At 38.0% G+C, this 20,272-nt stretch overlaps 1 protein-coding gene across 8 annotated transcripts in view; it reads right to left on the reverse strand.

Annotated features, from left to right (window-relative positions):
• The window catches only part of COL12A1 (collagen type XII alpha 1 chain), a 141,262-nt gene extending 121,309 nt beyond the window's left edge, over positions 1–19,953 (reverse strand). For 4 of the 8 annotated variants that reach the window (XM_035296142.3, XM_078369556.1, XM_008994675.5 and 1 more), the window contains exons 1-8: positions 19,676–19,953; positions 16,637–16,744; positions 8,718–8,834; positions 6,873–7,016; positions 6,361–6,420; positions 4,174–4,437; positions 3,839–4,003; positions 2,983–3,156 (exon numbers count right to left, since the gene is read on the reverse strand). In XM_035296142.3, the coding sequence (XP_035152033.2) occupies positions 2,983–3,156; positions 3,839–4,003; positions 4,174–4,437; positions 6,361–6,420; positions 6,873–7,016; positions 8,718–8,834; positions 16,637–16,709 (997 nt within the window). In that variant the 5' untranslated portion in view covers positions 16,710–16,744; positions 19,676–19,953. Of the gene's footprint in view, positions 1–2,982; positions 3,157–3,838; positions 4,004–4,173; positions 4,438–6,360; positions 6,421–6,872; positions 7,017–8,717; positions 8,835–16,636; positions 16,745–18,917; positions 19,041–19,121; positions 19,243–19,675 lie in introns of those variants that run through there. The other 4 variants (XM_035296143.3, XM_035296144.3, XM_078369555.1 and 1 more) reach the window with 3 other exon arrangements.
• Positions 19,954–20,272: the final 319 nt, after the last annotated feature.

A 20,272-nucleotide genomic window follows, 5' to 3' on the forward strand; every position in this document is an offset into this window, starting at 1 on the left:
AATAAGGAATGAACTCCCATTCACAATGGGAGTTGTGAATAAAATACCTAGGAATACAGCTAAATAGATAGGTGAAATAGCTCTACAAAGAGAATTACAAACCACTGCTCAAAGAAATCAGAGACGACAATTGAAAAACCTTCCATGCTCATAGATAGAAAGAATAAATATCATTAAAATGGTCATGCTGCAATTTATAGACTGACCACTATTCCTATTAAACTACCACTGAGATTTTTCACAGAACTAGAAATGACTATTTTAAATTTCATATGGAACAAGAAAAAGTCTGAATATCCAAGGCACTCCTAAGCAAAAAGAACAAAGCTGGAGGTATCACGCTCTCTGACTTCAAACTATCCTACAGGGCTGCAGTAGCCAAAACAGCATAGTACTGGTACAAAAACAGACATATAAACCAATGGTAGAGAATAAAGAATCAGAAATAGGACTGAACACCTACAACCATCTGATCTTCAACAAACGTGACAAGAACAAGCAATGGGGAAATATTCCCTATTCAATAAATGGTGCTTGGTTAACTGGCTAGCCATATGCAGAAGATTGAATCTGGACCTCTTCCTTAGATCATATACAAAAATTAACTCAAGATGGATTAAATGTAAGGTCCAAAACTGTAAAAATCCTGGAAGACAACCTGGGTAATACCATTCAGGACACAAGCCCTGGTAAAGATTTTATGACAAAGATGCCAAAAGCAAATGCAACAAAAGCAAAACTTAACAAATGGGATCTAATTCAACTAAAGAGTTTCTACACAGCAAAAGAAATTACCAACAGAGTAAACAGACAACATACAAAATGGGAGAAAATTTTTGCAAACTACGCATCCAACAAAGGTCTAATATCCAGCAGCTATAAGGAACATAAACAAATTTACAAGAAAACAACACCCAACCGCATTAAAAAGTGAGCAATGAGCATAAACAGACACTTTTCCAAAAAAAAGACATCCATGTGGTCAACAATCTTACAAAAAAAAAGCTCAACAGCACTGATCATTAGAAAAATGCAAATCAAAAGCACAATGAGATTCTATCTCACACCAGTCAGAATGTCTATTATTAAAAAGTCAAAAATAACAAAAGTTGGTGAGGTAGTAGAGAAAAATGAAAGATTATACACTGTTGGTGGAAGTGCAAATCAGTACAGCCATTGTGGAAGACAGTGCAGCAATTCCTCAAAGACCTCAAAACAGAAATACCATTTGACCCAACAATCCCAATACTGGGTATACACCCAAAGAAATGTAAGTCATCCTATTATAAAGATATATGCACACATATATTCACTGCAGCACTATTCACAATAGCAAAGACTTGGAATCAACCTAAAACCCCATCAATGATAGATTGGATAAGGAAAATTTGGTACATATACACCATGGAATACCATACAGCCATGAAAAAGAAAATGATCGTGTCCTTTGCAGGGACATGGTTGGAGCTAGAGGCCATTATCCTTAGCAAACTAACACAGGAACAAAAAACCAAATACCACATGTTCTTGTTTATAAATCGGAGCTAAACAATGAGAACACATGGATATAAAGAGCCTATTGGAGGGTTGAAGGTAAGAGGAAGGAGAGGATCAAGAAAAAAAACTAATGGGCACTAGGCTAAATACCTGGATGATGAAATAATCTGTACAACAGGCCCCCATGAAACAAGTTTATCTATGTAACAAACCTGCACATGTACCTCTGAACTTAAAAGTATAAAAAGTGAATATAATTTTAAAAATAAAATATATGTATGTATGCATATATATATATATTTAAAATGCTATTTAAGTAGGGAATAGTAGAGGGGAAACCACAAATATGCCACATGGAAATGTGACCAAACCTGAGGGATACAGAGGCAGTACAGGCTAGTCCTGTAGAAGAGAGAAGCTTCAGGCTAGTCCAGCAGAAGACAGAAGACAGTACAGAGAAATGTGAACACCTGTGATGCAGCCCCAGCCTCCTACACAGGGAAAGTTCCGACAGTGGCAGAAACAAAGTTGGGCCTACACTTGCATATATGCCACTGCACCCCAGGGAGAACTAAAGTTTTTAAAAGATTAAAGTGTTAAAAGATTCTTGTTAATCACTAATCAGGGAAAAGTGGAGGTAAGTGAGATGGATTCTATAATAATACAGAGCAAAAAAGGTTAGACATTAGACGGTAAGACAACTGAAAAGATTTACTGCCCGTGAAGTAATGAGAAGTTCTGAGGCAGAACTGGGACCAATGAACATTGACAAAATGCTCAGGGATTGAAGATTAACGAGTTTATATAATGGAAGATGTCACTATTTACAATTTATGTTTAATCACTTAACTATTCTCAGGCTGAGAGGAGAACAATCATGGAAAAAGATAAAGTCTTTGGGTTAACACTTTAAATGTTCAAAAGGATGCTTTTAAACTGTCTTTTCTTTCTCCCATGTATTTAGAAGTAATAACTAATAGAAATGGGAAATTTTTCTAATGGACGGATTACATTGACTGATCTTTGAAATATTCTTAAAAGCTTTCAAAACATTATGCAGAGTATAATCAGGGAAAATCTTTGTCCTTAGCCAGTTAATAGAAACATTACCATTATTTTACATTGCAAATATCTTTCCAGCCCAAATGTTTAAATCAGAGTGTAAGATAATTAAAGCAAGTACCAGAATAGCATAATTAGATAGACATTCAATGTACACAAAAGAGTCTTAAAGAGTAAATCAACTTGTCTCCCCACAAAATTTTAAGAACTTTGCAATAATATATTCTACTGAACGTTCCACTGGAAGGAAAAACAATACAAATGGTAACAACAAGATGAGTTGCAAATGGAGTATACAATTGGAGAATCACTAGAAGAAATATTTAAATAAATATATCTACTTCTAAGATAACTGTAAAACTATATAAATAGTCAAACAATGGAAAGGACTAACACATGGGGAATGCTACGCAGTCTACTCACCTTCTTCTCCACTAACCAATTCACCAAGTTGTTCATCAACACCTGAGCACACCTGGGAGATGATCTCATTCTGAATATCCACAATTGCATCAAAGTTGGCCACGTTGAAAACATGGGTCAGGGAAGGTGTGGAGGCAATTTGTTTGAGTTCTTTTGCATCTGCAGCTTTAATGCCTTCAAAACAAAAGGATAAGGACATATTGAACTGGGAAATATGCCAATTGACTTGGAAAAGTTCTTCATTTTTTCCGTCTTTCACAACTGAAGATACTTTCAAATCGTTAATTTCAAGTCTTAAGCCAGAATTGCTTTGCTTCATAATGAATGTGCAACTGTACAGATGCCAAAAACATTTTATAATTTGACATATCGTGGCCAGCCACAGAGGAAAACAAATAGTTAGTTAAACAGAGTGGGCTTTCATCCCAACCATACCATCATATGTCTTTGCCATCTGTAAAGATAATACTTTTTTCTTCCAGAGTCCTGAATAAACTGGAGCCCTCTGAATTCTTCAAGTATTACATAATATAGGAAACACATAAAAAACACTTAATGATAATACAAGGAGGATCTTTATTAGAATCATTGGCCCAGAATTCTTTGACAAGTGGAGAGCTGGCAAAGAATGTGAACACCACCTTCCTAAATACATATGCTAAGGGAGTTATATGAGGGAAACGGATAAGCAGAATTCTTACTTAAAAACAATTTAAGTCTTTGATATTACACTACAAAAATGCAATAAACACTTCTAACAGCATCCTTCCTTGAGGAATCAATCTTTCATCTTCCTACACATTTAGTATACTGACAGGAGTTGTAAAATGGAAATAATTAACTGAACTTAACCTACCCAAGGAGAAAACTTCAACTCCAACATTACGAAGCTCTCTTGCTGGAATTTCCACTTCATCCTGGGATTTTCCATCCGTAATAACAATTGCCACTTTAGGAAAGCCAACTCTTGCCCCAGCAGATTCCGTGAAAGTGTTTTTAACTAAATAATCAATGGCATCCCCTAAAGGGAAAAGAAACATGTTCATTTACTCTGTACTACACAATTTTTCCAAAGTCAAAAACTATGAGAATAATGTCAAAAATATTTCATACATAATAGGCAATGTGTAATTTCTTTCTGAAACAGACATTTCATTCATTTCTAACTTTAAAAAAATCTGTAGAACATACCTGTCATTGTGTTGCCACCTTTATATGGAATTTTTTTAATTGCAGCAAGAAGCTCATCCCTTTGGTAGTACTGATTTAAGTTAAACTCAGTCCTGGTATCAGAGCTGTACTGAACAACTCCCACTCTTGTCTTGTCTTCCCCGATGTCAAAAGCAGACACAAGAGCAGCAATAAAGTCTAAAATGTACTTGAAATTATTTCTTCCCACACTCCAAGAGCCATCCACGAGGAAAATCAAATCAGTCCAGGCACTGACAGAGCATTCTGAAATAGATTTGATATATTTTTAAATGATGCTTTACTAAATCAGTTCATCAATACAAGCTAACATTGCAAAAATGTTGGTTCCTTAAATCATTCTGTTCATTAGAACATATTCACCGATTATTCTTCACCTACATGCACAAACGAATGTACAGTTTTACTAAGATATAGAAGCATTTTCAATGCCTTCATCAAGATGAATTCATGAAACCAGATCTCTTTAAACTGCTGAATAAGACATTATACAAAAAGGGATAAATAGATTTACAACCTGCTCTCCAGGGGTATAAAGTCCAAGTATTCATGCTATCAACCTATCTATTTTTATAAACTATACCCTCACTTTTCTTTACATGTACAAATTTTATAAAACATTTAGAAGTCACGTAAAAGAAATACAAGCAAAGGATTTTTATTCCTTGGTATTTATCAACAAATAAATACAAAATAATTGCTGTGCCATTCAAGGAAGTGCAGTTGAGTTGAAGACCTAATTTGTTAATATTCTCTTGCACTTTTCAATATAATTGTCTAAAATTTGCATTAGGGTAAGTCTAGAGAACTAAGGGAGCCTAACAGAAGTAAAAACAACTATAAAATTATGCAAAATAGCTAAAATATTTAGTCCTAATTATCAATGTTTTTGAACTTGACAGTTAAAACCTACTTCTAGTAAGCAAACAAGGTAGACAATTATTTTTATTCAAAAGTTAAAAATCCATATGGTATCCTGAAATTATAAGAATCCAATGATCAGTTTTCATAACTGAATATGTTATCTTTCCTTCTCTCTATGGTAGAGGTCAAGTTGGTTTTATGAAAATCTGTATTTGTAATGCAATTCCAAGTGAATTTTCTGAAGATGATTTTGTTCTTGCAGTCAGCTGGTAAGTAATAAAAGAAGTATTTGGCTAGGAAGAGAAGGAGAGGGTCCTGGAAATTTTTGCAAGCCAAATACAGGTTGTATGCTTAAATAAGTTTTGCACATTATTCAATACGTCAATTTAAGCCTATTAAAAAGTCAATACTTGGTATAATAGTCTGATTTAAAATAAATACTAATTATTGAAAATATTAGAATTATAAATGCATACAATAAACATCATTTCAGATTATTAGACATTGGAAATAATGATAAACAGTGATCTGGAGGGAATATTTCCAGATAAAGAGACTTTGTGTTTATAATATTTTTATTGTCATTCTGGGTCATAAATCCAACTTTTACAAGGTAACAAAATTAGAAGTCCAAGAAACCCTGTAATGATCCATCTCCATAAGTCAGACAAAGAAATATAAGACAAAAGGAGGCTAATAACTGTAAGATCTATACTAAATAAAATTGCTTTCATCTGATTACAAATGCATCAATTTATCAGACATGTGTTACACAGACTCTGAAAAAGGTTACAAATGCCATCAACTAAGGCCATGTAAATAACCTAGAGAAGGATACAACATTCACATAGACTTAGGAAAGTATTTTCCTGGCAACTATATTGCTTTGAACACTAGCCGAGGGCATCTCTCTCATGTTCAAACCTTGTATTTCTCCTATGTTTCTAAGTACCACCTACTGCTATCAGTTTGTTGTTGAGAAATGAGTTGAGTCCTGAGATGTGCCTTGTTTTCACCTATTGCCAAAATCCTGCAGGAAAGTTTGGATATAACCAATTTCAAAACACTCCCATTGAAAGGAATATCTAGTAAGCAGAAGGAAAAACTAGCTTAGAATGTCAGAACTTAGGTATCATAATGGCTTAGTTATACATTATTCTTAGATTGTCTGTGTTCCCTCTAGATAAAGCTTATAGAAATTAATATAGGAATAAGATGAATCTATGTATATAATTGTAACATCTGCTCTATCTTACATTTATGACTTCTATGAATCCAAGTAAAAATAGTAAGAGAAATGCTCACTTTGTATCTCGGTTTTTCCAGGTTTCTTCTCCCCTGGCTTTGTCGAACTACCTGTTTGAACTAAGTTAAAATTTTATTATTACAAAAGGAAATGAACTCAAGCAAATATTCTGTTTAAAACAGAATAAATATATCATATTAGTTTCTGCCATTGTTTCTTAAATGTATGGCTCTGCCCAGCTGGTCAGAGAATACTGCCAAATAATCAGTCTCTTACAAATAAATTATTTTAGTAAGATTTTTTAGATATTTCAAAAAAGACATTCACATTGTTGTCAAGCAAAGTTTAACATTTTCAATGACCTTCATTCATAACATTCCTGCTGTTTCCAGAGACCAGAGTTATAAAACAGGAATTAATTATTCATATCCACTAATAACTAGGATAACAGAAAAAAACTGTTAATACTGATATAAATTAACTCTGTATCATAAAAGATTAAATCTGAAGTTGGAAAAACCTTCGGCAAAATAAAAAGTATACAAGTATTTTAATTTTTATGTGTGCTTACTAGTTAGTTGTCCTATAACTGGTACACTTTCTTCTACTTCATCATATGAAGTTATTGTCACCACATACTCTGTTTCAGGTACAAGTTCTGACAATAAAGTTTCAGTGGTACTAGCTGCAAGGGTAAATTCTTTAGTAGGCCCATCTGGAAATACAAAAAGGAAAAATATGAATGCAACAAAATATTTAATAAATGGACTGATATTGCTTTTACTTGTTACAATTATATTTAATACTTGTTTGAAAATTCAAGATTTTTCTAGATTAAAGGTATAGCAGAATATCAAACCAAAATTTTTTCATTGTTTTTGGAGACTAATGATAGATAACAGTTTTATAAATGAGACATAAAGTAGAAAAAAAATTTTTAATTACGCATTGGAGGAGAACAGAGAGAGAGAAATAAGAGATGAAAATAAACTCAAGGAAAACAAACCCCATAGATTAAGACCAGCCCCTAGTGGGAAACGATCTGTGTGGAAGCAGTGCATCTTCCATACTCAAATGGGTACATGCCTTAATGGGTAACTTTGACCTCTGCATTGACTTAACTAGGTATCAAATATTTCAAGGTCCAGTATAGTAGGTGTTTACTCATATTTTGGCAATTATGTACTCCCTTCTAGATTCTGTTAATTCTCAATTAAATCAGGAAACATGGTGGTTCCTGGGAATAACATGCCTGATGATATTTTTAATTACATTGTTTTCATCAAAATATAAATAATTAGGAAAGTTAAACAGCTGCAACAGACTGCTGAGAAAAATGCTCTTGGTTTACAGGTGGAACATTAAAACCAACCAGGACTAGAGGACATCAAGACACTCAGACTCTGCCATGTTGAGTAACCTCATTGCCCGTTCTGGAAGTGTTGGGAGTCAGTAATGCCCAACATCTGGAAACTAGATGGACCCTGTTTGAACTGATTTTTTGCTTTGGAATGAATGAGTTAACTGCAAATATAATTGGGGAGAAAAGATTCAAAGAGGAAAAAGTAAATAAGTAAATTTTTGACTCTTTTTTAAGTTTTTAAAACATCTTCCAAAAAAAGTTATGTTTCCTAGTAAACCAATATGTAAAATCCTTGGTATTTTTAAAGGCGAAAAGAAAAACAAGTACAGTTCTAGTAATAAGTTATGTTGACATCATCCATCTCTATTGTCAGCCAGTCAATACTTCCTACCATTTAGCCAATGTTAGTGGAAATGATTATTTTTCCATTTTATTTTGGAACTAAAAATTAATCAACAGAGATTGGTTCTCCACACTTTGGCAACATTATTAACACTAAAGATAATGTTTGAGAACAGCCCAAATGAGTTTTGTCTTGTTTTGCTTTCCAAGGATCCAGCCTAGTATCTATAGAATCCATCTAGCCAAAGTAAATTCTTATCTTTCATCATGGTTGTTTACCATTATCATGGAATGATGTTTTCTGGATACTGAAATGTGTAGGACACTGGATGAGGTGTAACAACTTACTTCATCACCTGACACTTTAAATGTTGAAAAGATTAAGTGACTCAAGAAGAATGCCAAGGAACGAGGATTCGATTTTATAAGATCAAAGTTTGCTAACAATATTCTGATCAGGTAAAAATAAGAGTACACTTTTAATTATAACAGCTCAGCAAGGCAAACCATGTTAAACTCAATAACATTAAAATATAATTGTGGATACTAAGCTGGAAATCTGAAACTTGAGTTCAGCAAATGTCTGGTGACATGGATCAAATCCCTCAGGCTTCCTAAAGCTCAGCTTCTTCATGATGAAATGGGAGAAGGGATGGAGATTGAATCATAGCATCTTGATGCTTCTGTCTTAAAACCCGTCTCAAAACTTACCTGTCGTAGGGTCCACCGTTATTCTGTAACCCATAATTGGATCAACTGGTTTTGCCCATGACATATGAACAGTATTTTCATCTATAATTTTAAAATTCAAGTCTGAAGGTGGGTCAACTGCAAAGAGAGAGTTTATATTAAAGTCTCAATGTCACAAAATGGTCAATTTAATTAATAAAGAATTGTGTTGAGCAAAGCTTTCTAAAATTGTCTTTGCATAAATTTGTTTCCAACAAATATAAAGATATGTTGTTGGATAAGAATAAAACTAAGAGCTGACAAAACATCAGAGAATATACATATTACAGAAGACAGCACAAAACACTTTTGATTCTTGAGTTGCTAAGTCATTCAAGAATGGCCAGCAAAATCAAGCATAATAGAAACATATTTGGATACAAGTACATACAAGTACAATGAAATCACAGATAATAACCACATATGCAAACAGTTCACATAACAATTAAAGGAATTTCAATACATGCTGAGTGCATTTTGAACAAGCATGCCAAATCACAACCTGCTAACAACCAGAGAAGTTAATTCAAAACATTGACATAATACGTTTTTCCCATAATATGGACAAGAATCAGCAATGGTTTTGGTTCATTCTCTGCATTTTTTGTCTTGTAATTATTCATTGTTATTTGATAAATCTAAATATGAGGCAGAGATGAAAAATATATTTTAATGAAAATGAGGAATCATGGGAAACAGTTATATCTGACAAGGAAATATACATTTAAATGTATATTCATATTCATAGGAACGTATTCAAAAATAAGTGATGCTAATAATTTATAAGTATATAAATAGTGATATTCAAAAGTTTATAAAGCTAATATTCTGCCTGTTTACACCAACTTGCTGAATGTTCCAGGGTGTAAACCAACACTATTATTTCCTTTGCAGCAGGTATACTCCATACTAGAAAGGGCATTTTAGATTAAAATGCCAGTATGGTCCTTTACAAAACAATGGTTAATTATGAAAAGACAACATCAATGTATATTTATGGACATTTATTTACAGAACTTAAAGAAAACAGCAAAGAAGGATCAGTGATCTGAGGACATGACTGCGCATAAAAACTTGGAAAAGTCAATGACAGGAATAACTGAAAAGTACAGAAAGAAATAGTTTACATACAGAACTGTCCAGCATCATGCATGTGTCAATGAAATGTTGACTTGTTTTTAGTTTCCCACAATGAACAAAAGCCTCCATGTACAGTAGTCATTACACAAAGACATTTCCTAAATATTTTATAATGATATTCTCTCTACAATGTTCATGCCTCCTCATGCAGCATTGTACTGACTCACTGTCAGTGCATGGTTGATGAATTAAAAATTATTACTCTTGAAACAGGTCAACAAATTAAGATGACTTTCAGCCACATTCTTCTTAAAATGTTTTAGTCCAAAAGTATTCCTTGTGAGTCAGAATTTTTGCATCTGTTTTGAGAGATTATAATCTCCTTTTAGGTTTTTACAAAGGTCAATTAAAATACAGTAGTAGCTTTGAGACATGAGTCACAGAATTTAACTGGGGTTAAAGATTTATATAATATTAATAACACATTTTAATGGAAATAATTAAGCAAACATTTGCTTTAATGGACTGCTGCCTCCAACTATAGGAGACGGCTTTTTATTTTTATTGGATACACTAGTATTGGAATGAATGTTATATTCTTACTATCCATACACAGGCAGTGAGATTAGACTATTAATCTACATGCATAATTTAATTACTCAACATTCTTCTGTCTGTAATCATATTTTGAGGTTTAGCTGTACTCATCACTTAGTATAACATGCATGCAACAGATGTTAATAGGACAACGGGTATTAAGAATATCATTATAAAATATTGTTCCAATAGCAATGGCTCAGGACAAATTTAATGCAAAGGCAGACACAACCGGCCTGAGCATGCTTTTAAAAAAAAAATCAGTACATGGAAAAACAGTACCACCAACCTTGAAAGGAAAATGACCTGAAGCAGCAGACATTAGGTTAAAACTGCTGAAGGACAGCAGCGGCCCCCCTTGTTGATATCCAAATGACCAGGATTCCAGATAAACTGAAAAATTGACTGTGGTAAAAAGTCTTTAACATTTCAGAGGATCTTGAGGTGTTCATAGAAACTGTGGTACGTGGGAATCAAAGTAGGAATGAGTGGCCAACCCGCCCGGGTACAACAGAAAGCCCACTTCACTTTTCTTCTTGCCGATCTTATCACATGTACAGTTTTTCAGGCTTGCCATTCTATTTATACATTTGTTTGTTTGTTTCAGGAAAAAATAATAATAAAGCAGATGTGGGTGTATGACCTGTGTCAACATAAATCAATGCTAAAAAATGTACTTTATTAATTTTGAAAATATTTTCTTTAAAAATAAAAATAATTCGTCAACACCATCGCATCATCACAAACAGAGTCTAGGTGTCCCCTAGAACAGTGCTGATGCTAGAAATTTTCAGTTATGCACTAGCTGTATATTGATTATAATTGCAAAGAGCCATAGTTGCATAGGATGAGAATCTGAACCAAGAAAAACAGAATGAAAATTATAAATTAATAGCAATCTTACATATATTCACAAAATCTGAATGCTGTTAGTGAAGAGATAAAAATTTTAAGAATTTTTACTCTCACAGTTTAAGTTCATATTTATGAATAATGTTTCTTGTTATCAAAACACTATGCTATGAAAGGCTCATTCTGATGAGATTTTCGTTACATAAACTGGCAGGATTTGAGATATTTTAGGAATGATAATAATAGCTGACATTTGCTGAGTGTCCTCTATAACAGGCAGAGAGCTGGTCACTGTATTGTCGCTTTTTTTCCTTATAAGAACCCAATGATGGACCTTATGATTGCTGCTTTATGGATAAACAGGTGAAATTCAGAGAGATTAACACAGGCAATAGGCAACAACACTTGGATCCCACGGTCTGACTATAAAACACACAGTTTTCTACTGTACTAGATTAAATGCAAAGTAAAAGAAATATTTCCATCAAAAATTAACTTTAGAAAACAATATTTATATGCAGTAGCTTTTAAACCATTTAAGCCTGAGGCTGCAATTTTTTGAATTTTTGCAATCAGACCTTGACAATGACCTTGAGCATTAAAATGTAAAGAACTTCCACCTGCTTAGCATTACAATAATGGAACACTAGGCATAAATAAGTATAATATATACATATTTTAATATACCCATATATGTTTGTAAATATAAACAATATCTATATATCGTTTATTTTGTATATATGCATACATATAATTATATGTATATTATACATATTACATGTGTAATATATATGTGATATTATTACATATTACATATTATTATACCTGTATACATAAATATGTGGTATTCAGGTATCTCCAATTCAGATATAGATGAAATTTCATATATTCATTTTATACACTTGTTCAAGCAATTTAAAACTAAAGTATCCGATCTGATATATAACTTTTTAAAACATTTTTAATAGGGCACCCAAAAAGGGGCTATGTCCAAGAAATTACCACTCACTGCAGAGATGAATGAACAAAAGGATGGATGGACAGGTGAGAAAATGAATGAGAGGGAGTAGAGGAGTTAATAAGTTTTTGTAAGTATATATAATGTACTATAGATAAATCAAAGCTAAGAATACGCAACTAAAATATCTTGATGAACTAGTAAAATCTTGAGTTTGATATCTGTGATAACAACACTGGAAATGATACTATCTTAATAATAGAAAACTTTACAAGTATGCAACATATGATGAGTTGATTATATTCTATAGACATTAATTTATGTTTGCCATGCAATATTAGCATAAATTTAATGACCTAGGCCATGACATAGAAATTCATTTCATTTGTGTTTTCAAGGTATCATAAATAACCAGTTTAAAAGATAATATTTTAGAATAAGCTACAGATTATTTTGTACACATTACAAAATGTGTCCTCTCATTAAACCTTCTGGCTCAACCAGTCGTCAAGCACAAAGAAAGTACAGTGTGACCAAACCAGCATTAAACTAGGACTAGAAGACTGGGGTCCTGTCTGTTTTTTATATCTAAGTAACTACATTAGTTGACCAAGTGATTCAGCCTCTCTAGGCCTCATTTTCTCATTTGGAAAATGAGAGAAATAGAATAGATTGTCTCTATGTTAGCCTCTAGTTTGAAATTTCTGTTATAACACAAGTTAGACATAGGATTATAGAAATATATATAAATTAGTCTCTTAACCTAGACACAAGACAAAGCTATGGCCTCAACTCACTGATGAATTAATAATATTCAATTTTCATTATATATTATAAACTATAAATCAGACTAACCAAACTGAAAACTGTTTTTCATAAAACTTGTGTTCATCTCAAATTCTAGATTATTAGGAAAGTGACCAATGCTCAGGGAATACTGGTCATTAACCTTTAAATGCAAAGTGTTAAATTTTCTACAGAATAATTAATATACTGTATGATACATGAACCAAAAATAATTCATACATTCTAGGTCACTCAGAGCACTGGCCAAGTGATGTAGTTGATAAAGTCTATGCAGTGGCTAAAAATTATAAATACTAAAGTGAAAAAACAATCATTTCCACTCGTTTCTATAGGATAAGATAACATAGCAATGAAAAATATAGCTCCTCATACAAAAAGGCAGAAGAAAATCAAGACAAAAATATTACCACTATAAAAAAGAAGAAATGCAAAAAGTGAATACCAAAATCTTTTAATATTTTCAAAAAGATATTGAGTTTTTAACATACAAAACATTAAGTTCACAGAAAATAGTGACAGAATAGTACAGATATAATAGTACAAGTATGAGTCATGAAAGGAAAAGAAATGTAACTGTGGCTACTTTAGGACAAAGATTACAATAGCATGGCATGAAATGGAGTCCCAAGTTGACATTTTGAAATCCCCCCAACAGAAATATTTCAAAGAAATTCTGTTTCCAACCCACTGTCCCCAGAAAGGCTTTGGTCACAAATTTTGTTAGCCCTTTGAAGGCTCCTGGCTCCACTTAGTAGTCAACACCAGAGCTGTGCTGTCCAAAACAGGAGCAACCAGATATGTGTGGCTATCAAGCTCTTGAAATGTGGCCAGTCCAAAATAAACTGTGCTGCCTGTAATCCCAGCACTTTGGGATGTGGAGGCAGGTGGATCACTTGAGCCCAGGGGTTCGAGACAAGCCTGGCTAATTAGCACAGTGAAACCCCGTCTCTGCTAAAAACACAAACATTAGCCGGCTGCGGAGGCAAACCCCTGTAGTACCAGCTACTTAGGAGGCTAAGGCATGGGAATCACTTGAACCCAGGAAGCAGAGGATGCTGTGAGCCAAGATGGAGCCACTACACTCCAGCCAGGGCAACAGAGCAAGACTCTGTCTCAGAAAAAATAAAAATAATTTTTAAAATGAACGATGATGCAAGTATAAAATTCACACCCGATGTCAAAGACTTAGTACAAAAAAATGCCAAATATCTCACTAATAATTTTATATTGGCTCCATGATGAAATAATATTAGGTTAAATAAAATACATTACAAAAGTTAATTTCTCCTGCTTCTTTTTCCATTTTGAATGTGGCTACCAGAAAAAAAAATTTAGGTTGTATATGTGGCTGTGGTTCATACCATTATTTCTATTTGACAATGCCAAACTAGAGAATAAGGCCAAAAAAACTTATTAAAATATAATTATTAAATACTAACTTAAGGAGATGGAGTACAAAAAAAGACACAGTTTAAGAAAGCAAAAAAAAAAGAAAGAGCTGTACCTTATGGAAATAAATACGAATTTAAAAGATAAATATAACATGGAAATAATCAGAAATGTAGATAGTAAACTGATTTTTGTTGTTGTTGTTGTTGTTGTTTTTTGACAGAGTTTCTCTCTTGTTGCCCAGGCTGGAGTGCAATAGAGATCTCACCACAATCTCCACCTCCCAGGTTGAAGCGATTCTCCTGCCTCAACCTCCTGAGTAACTGGGATCACAGGCATGCGCCACCACACCCAGCTAATTTTTTGTATTTTTAGTAGAGACAGGGTTACTCTATGTTGGTCAGGCTGGTCTTGAACTCCCAACCTCAGGTGATCCACATGCCTTGGACTCCCAGAGTGCTGGGATTACAGACAGGAGCCACCCTGCCTGGCCAGTATACTGTTCTTTTTAACTGCACTTTGCTAACCAGCCAATATCTAATTCAGAATCAATTTTTTCCACTTACATCATTTCCAGCCTAATTCTTTTTCTAAGAATTCTCAACTCTTTCTGATTTTCAAATAATTATTTCTTAATGAGCAATAAATGGGCCACTTCAGTGAATTATCTAAAAATATCTGTAGTAGGCCCTCTAGTAGTTCCTCAAATAAAATTCCTTCCTAACAACGACATAGAAAGGAACATTAAAAGCAAACTCATCTGAATATTACTTCACAGAGGCCACTCTGAAAAGCCTCTACATTCATAAAATATTAATCATCTAAGAAGAGTCAGCAAGTTTCTGTCACTTTTCTAAACATGCCATATGTTTTGGAAACATTCTGCTTCCCCTATTTTTTTCAATCTGTAGTCTTGAAGCAGAAAATTCAACACTATGGAAACCTTGAAAACCTCAGCAGCATCATGCAAACAACCATGCTTTCTCACAGCATCTAAAAAAGCACAACTCAATCTAGAACTTCCACAGCTGTCACTCGCAGAAGTGTTCTTCCCCCCCCCCCCCCCCCCCCGCCTCCCTTAACTTCATCAGGTGTTCCTTATTGAAAAAAAAAAAAAAAAAAAAGATCTTTTATGACAGTACCCCATTTACCTTGCAGAATAAGAAAACTAATTTGTCAGGTCTCCAATGACAACTGAGGGACCACAGAAGCCGCCATGGGGTTGAAATCCGGAAATGGCTTGTTTAATGAACACTGAGAAATTAAGACATCAACTGCACACAACAAATAAAATTGGGTGGGACATCTAACAAAAGCTCTCCATTTTCTGTAGGAGGGACCACACGACGCCGTTTTGGAGACCCACCTCGGAGGCCCCACCCGCTTCCGCGGGAAGATCAGACGCAACGCACCAGGCTCTCCCGGAGGGATGCAGGGGAGGGAGGCAGGAGGGAGCCTGGGCAGGATGCTGGAGATGGTGCCCAGTAACTCTGGCGCGCTCGCTTCCCTGGCTGGAAACCTTGGCCCAGGCTCAACCCGTCTGATCTGGGCCAGTCCAGGCCACGCGCCTTGGAGCCCTGAGAACCAAACAGGGACAGCCGCGACCCTAGGTCACGCGAACACCCGGGGTACCGGATCTCCGCTTGCCTGCCATCATCCCGAGGCGGCTTGGCTGCTGGCTCATCTGCCCTCACCGTCCACCCCGCCGACTGAGCGCCCAAACAAAGCACACAGAGGCGCAGAGCCAGCGCTGTTGGAGTCTTTTATTGTGTTCTGTCACCGAGGTCTCAGCCGCGAGCCAGGTGGTTGGTTACCAGCCAAGCGTGCGAGCGCGCCCGCTTCTTCGGGGCTCCTGGGTGCCACCCGGAGGTGTCCTGTGGGTAGAGCTGGGTAGAGCCATCGCCCCCTCCTGGGCGGCTGGTCTTCTCAGAAGGCGGCAGTGCAGGTGGCAGTGTGGACAGCACACCGCAGAGACAAGCTCAAGGAGACCACACAGCACTGCACAGAATGCATTAAGCAGAATATGAAAGAGCTGGACCTGAGAGCTGGGAAATGGACAAACCACAGGAGAAAGGGGCGTTTCTCTGGAGGAGAGAAAACACCAGAGAAAGCACGAAGAGCATGGAAAACAGTGCAAGCAACGGAAGCAAGAAAGATGTGTTTTTTCCTTTCTCGAATTTTGCATTGTCATTCGGTGAGGGGAAAGGGAGCCTTTTACCTTCTGCCTCAATGCAAGACAGGAGCAGGGCCGCGCCCAGGGCGGCAAGCACTGGGGGAAGCCTGGTCCGCATCCTCCGCCTCCGAGCTCACAGCGGCATGAAGAGATCTGCGGGAAGAAGCAGTGACCGCATCAGAACTGGGTCTGGGCAGGCCTTGAACCAGGTTAGAACTGGAGCTCAGAGAACCCGACCAGATCTGCCTTAATAACCACAGGGCCTACCCCAGCACATAATGGGCCTATTGTGGAGCAGTGGAAGTCAAGTTGTCTACAGAAGTTTCATCATAGCCCTCAGAGGAAGTCCACGTTTAAAAAGGGTCCTGTTCTCCTAGAGACTGGTCCTGCTTAGCATCCCGGGTGAAGGCCTTACCAGCCCCCACATGACTTCATCCTGCCTGGGTAATGGCTAATTCAGAGGTCACTTTATCCCTGACTCAACTAAATATCTCTACCAGCTGGGGATTTTATTTGGCTGCTTTTAACTAGCTGCTGAACTCTTTAGGTAACTGTATTTCAGTGGTCTCAGGGTAGTTTGAAAAAGTATAATAAACCTTTTTAATTCTTTTTTCTTCATTTCGTTCTGCTTTCAAATATGCAGCTCTTTAAGATCTGAAATGGATTACGCAGAAATACGTAAGGACCAGCTGAAACCTGACCCTCCTGTTGTGTTCTTTCCACATCTGATAAATCGTTTACCTGAGATGAGGGGAAAACATCACCAAAATACATTAAAAAAAAAAAAAAAACGGCAAAATGGAAGAAGCAAGACACCCTTGTCTGTTTTTCCCAAGTGTTTTTAAATAAAAGTTATCAATAATAATCTTTATATTTAACTATTTAAGCTGGGAGATTATAAGTATATATGTCCCAGAGAATATGTTCTGTTCTGATTTTTCCTGATTCTGTAATTACATTATTAATTCCTTAAAGACAAAGAATCTTATTCATCTTTGCGGTTTTCCAGCACTCAGTAGGTGCTTAAGTCATGTCTACAGAATGGAATCTCCTAAAACAGTCTAAGGTTCAACCCAAAGACAAAAGCTACTAGCAAGGAACTGAACTGGGAAGCTGCCAGTGGCAAAACATAAAAAGAGTAGACTCTGGGGTACATAAATTATTGTAAGGCAACAGCATAGGCCTCAGTAAAAGTGGAGGAGGGTAGGAGACTGTCCTGCTTGGGAATACAAAACTGAGCCAAAGGTTGAGGGCTCTTTGAGAAAAGAAACTGACAATCTCCAACGATGACTTTCCAAATTATTGGCACAAAGCATGAGGGCAGCTTTCCTCAGCCTGAGTGTAAATTGCATTTTAAATGTCTGATGAGCAGGCGTGCCAAATTGCCTGGAGCTCCTTTTTATGAAGCCAAGATTAAAATTTTGGCACTGCCCTGGGTATCTAAGGGGTCTAGCAATTTCTTTCTTCCTAATTAACAACTGTTTGATATTTCTAAGCCTTTTCTACATCCGTGAAAAGCAAGAGGTGACACTGGCCCATTGTTTCAGTCATCTGGCCTTAACTTTGCTATAATAATTTCCAACTCACTTGGCAGTCGTGCTCGCAAAAAGTTAAAGGCGGACAATCGACCCACCGAAAAGCTGTGTGCAGAATTTTTTTTTTTCTTTTAACAGCTGAACTCAACAAAAACCTGAGTGGAAACACTTTTGCTGGGTCTCGATCGCCACCTATCGGTTTCTCCGGCTCAGCGGCAAGAATGAATCATCTCGCACAGGGATATCGGAACGCAATTAGCTCAGCTAGCCAGCGAAGCATCCCGTCCACATATGTTTTAAAAAAGAAAACGCTTTCTCTTCTTTTTAGCCAAAACATTCATTTGAATGCTTAGCAACACTTCATTGAGCATTCTCAGACATAAATATCTGAAAGCGGCCGCCCCTACGTGGCAGCGAGGATTCCCTCACTTCACCTCCATGAATAAAAATGAGTCCACTGGGGTGGGAGTGGGGCTAAGGGGACTCGTCCCCTTCTGCCAACTTGCCCCCTCCCAATCCCTCGCTGGAAGAAGCTAATTCCTTAACTCCCGCGTCAAGTTAAAAACAAAATCATACACATACACCCCGCGTGCTCGTCGCCTACTTCTACCCACCAAGACCTTGGCATTAGCCGAAGGAGAGCTTAACGTTTATTTCCTTTCCTGCCCCATCTCTCCCCAGCATTTATTAAAAGCCTACGGAGTCCGGGTCCAGAGCCTCCCCGGCCCAGAGTCCCAGGGAGCCCTGAAGGATCACACTGGAGGGCTCCCGAGGACGCCCGCTGGGGGTACCTGCTCCGGTCAGTGAAGAGTCGGGCGCCTCACGCTTTCGGATCCCCACAAGTCTAGGATCTGAGTGGAAAACCTCCGCGGAGATCTCCCAGACCCCGAATAGGGCCTCCACCAAAGCACCCTGGAGGGAGTCGGAGGGGGGCTTTCTCCAAAAGCTGGGGAAAGTCCGCCAAGAACAAGTCCCCTAGTGCTGGCCTAACCCACCATCTCGGATGCTCTGAAAGGCAGGGGAGGTAGGAGCCAGAACACTCGACCAGGAATCTGCCTCGAGATGCCACACACCCTCGCAGCCTCGACGAGGGGCAGAGCCCTCAGCAGGCTCTCCAAAGAATTCCGCACTGTGCGTCACCAAATACCTTCCGAGCGCCCCCGCCGCACGCCTGCTTTCCCCGACAAAGCCACCGCCGCGAGATCACCAGCGCCCCGCAGCCCCAGAACCCGGCGCGCCCTCCATTGAAATCGACAGTATCTATGGATGAAACTCCTCTAGAAACGGAAATACTGAACGGGATGCTTTTTCCGCGCACACAACCTTGCTCAGCTCTTAAGAAAAGCAGCATTCCCCTCTCTCAAAAACCCAAAGAATCACAAAATCCCAGCATAAAAGGCAAAGCTCAAGCCCATCTATACTATTACGAGTCCAAAGCGTCCGTGCCCAGGATTCTTCACCGCTCCCAGCAAGGTGCAAGCTGGACTCCGTTTCCTTATGACGCTGTTTTAAGAATGGGTTGGGGAAAGGGGACAGAAACCAAACTGACCTGAGGCGGCGGCGACAGGGAGAGGTAGCGGCGGCGACAGCGGCTTCCCGGCGTCGGAGCAGCTGGCGCTCCGTGTGGCCCCCGCACGCCCCGGCGGTAGGAGCTGCGCTCCGGGAGTACCTGGCGGCCGCCGAGGCGTGGGCAGCGGCGGGGAAGTCCGGGAGGAGGCGGAGGAGCGCGGGAGGAGAGGCGGGCGCGGCAGGACGAGTGGAGACCGCCTGAGCCTGCAGCTGCCGGCGCGCGGACGCGTCTGGGGCGGTTCGCCCTCGCCAAGTGGGAAGAGACTCCGCGCCGCGGGCTACTTAATAGAGGGCTGTTCCCAGCTCTCAGTTTACTCGGTTACGAAACGCCCGAGAAGGTGGACGGCTGCCACGGGGTGATGTATGCTCCTCCGGCGGTGAAGGAGGTCCACTTTTGGGAACGTGTGCATACTTCGAGCATTCCTTCTGCGTGAGGTGGCGATCGCCGTAGTAGCAGCGCCCCGCCGAGGGGCGGGGAGGAGGGAGGGAGCGGAGAGGGGGACCGCCGCAGCCGCGTTCGCTGCCAAGGGAAGCCGCGTACTCCGCCACTTGGGGCGGGCCGGGAAGCTCAGGTTTC

This window comes from Callithrix jacchus, chromosome 4 (assembly GCF_049354715.1).
Source record: "Callithrix jacchus isolate 240 chromosome 4, calJac240_pri, whole genome shotgun sequence".
NCBI classification, from domain to species: domain Eukaryota; kingdom Metazoa; phylum Chordata; class Mammalia; order Primates; family Cebidae; genus Callithrix; species Callithrix jacchus.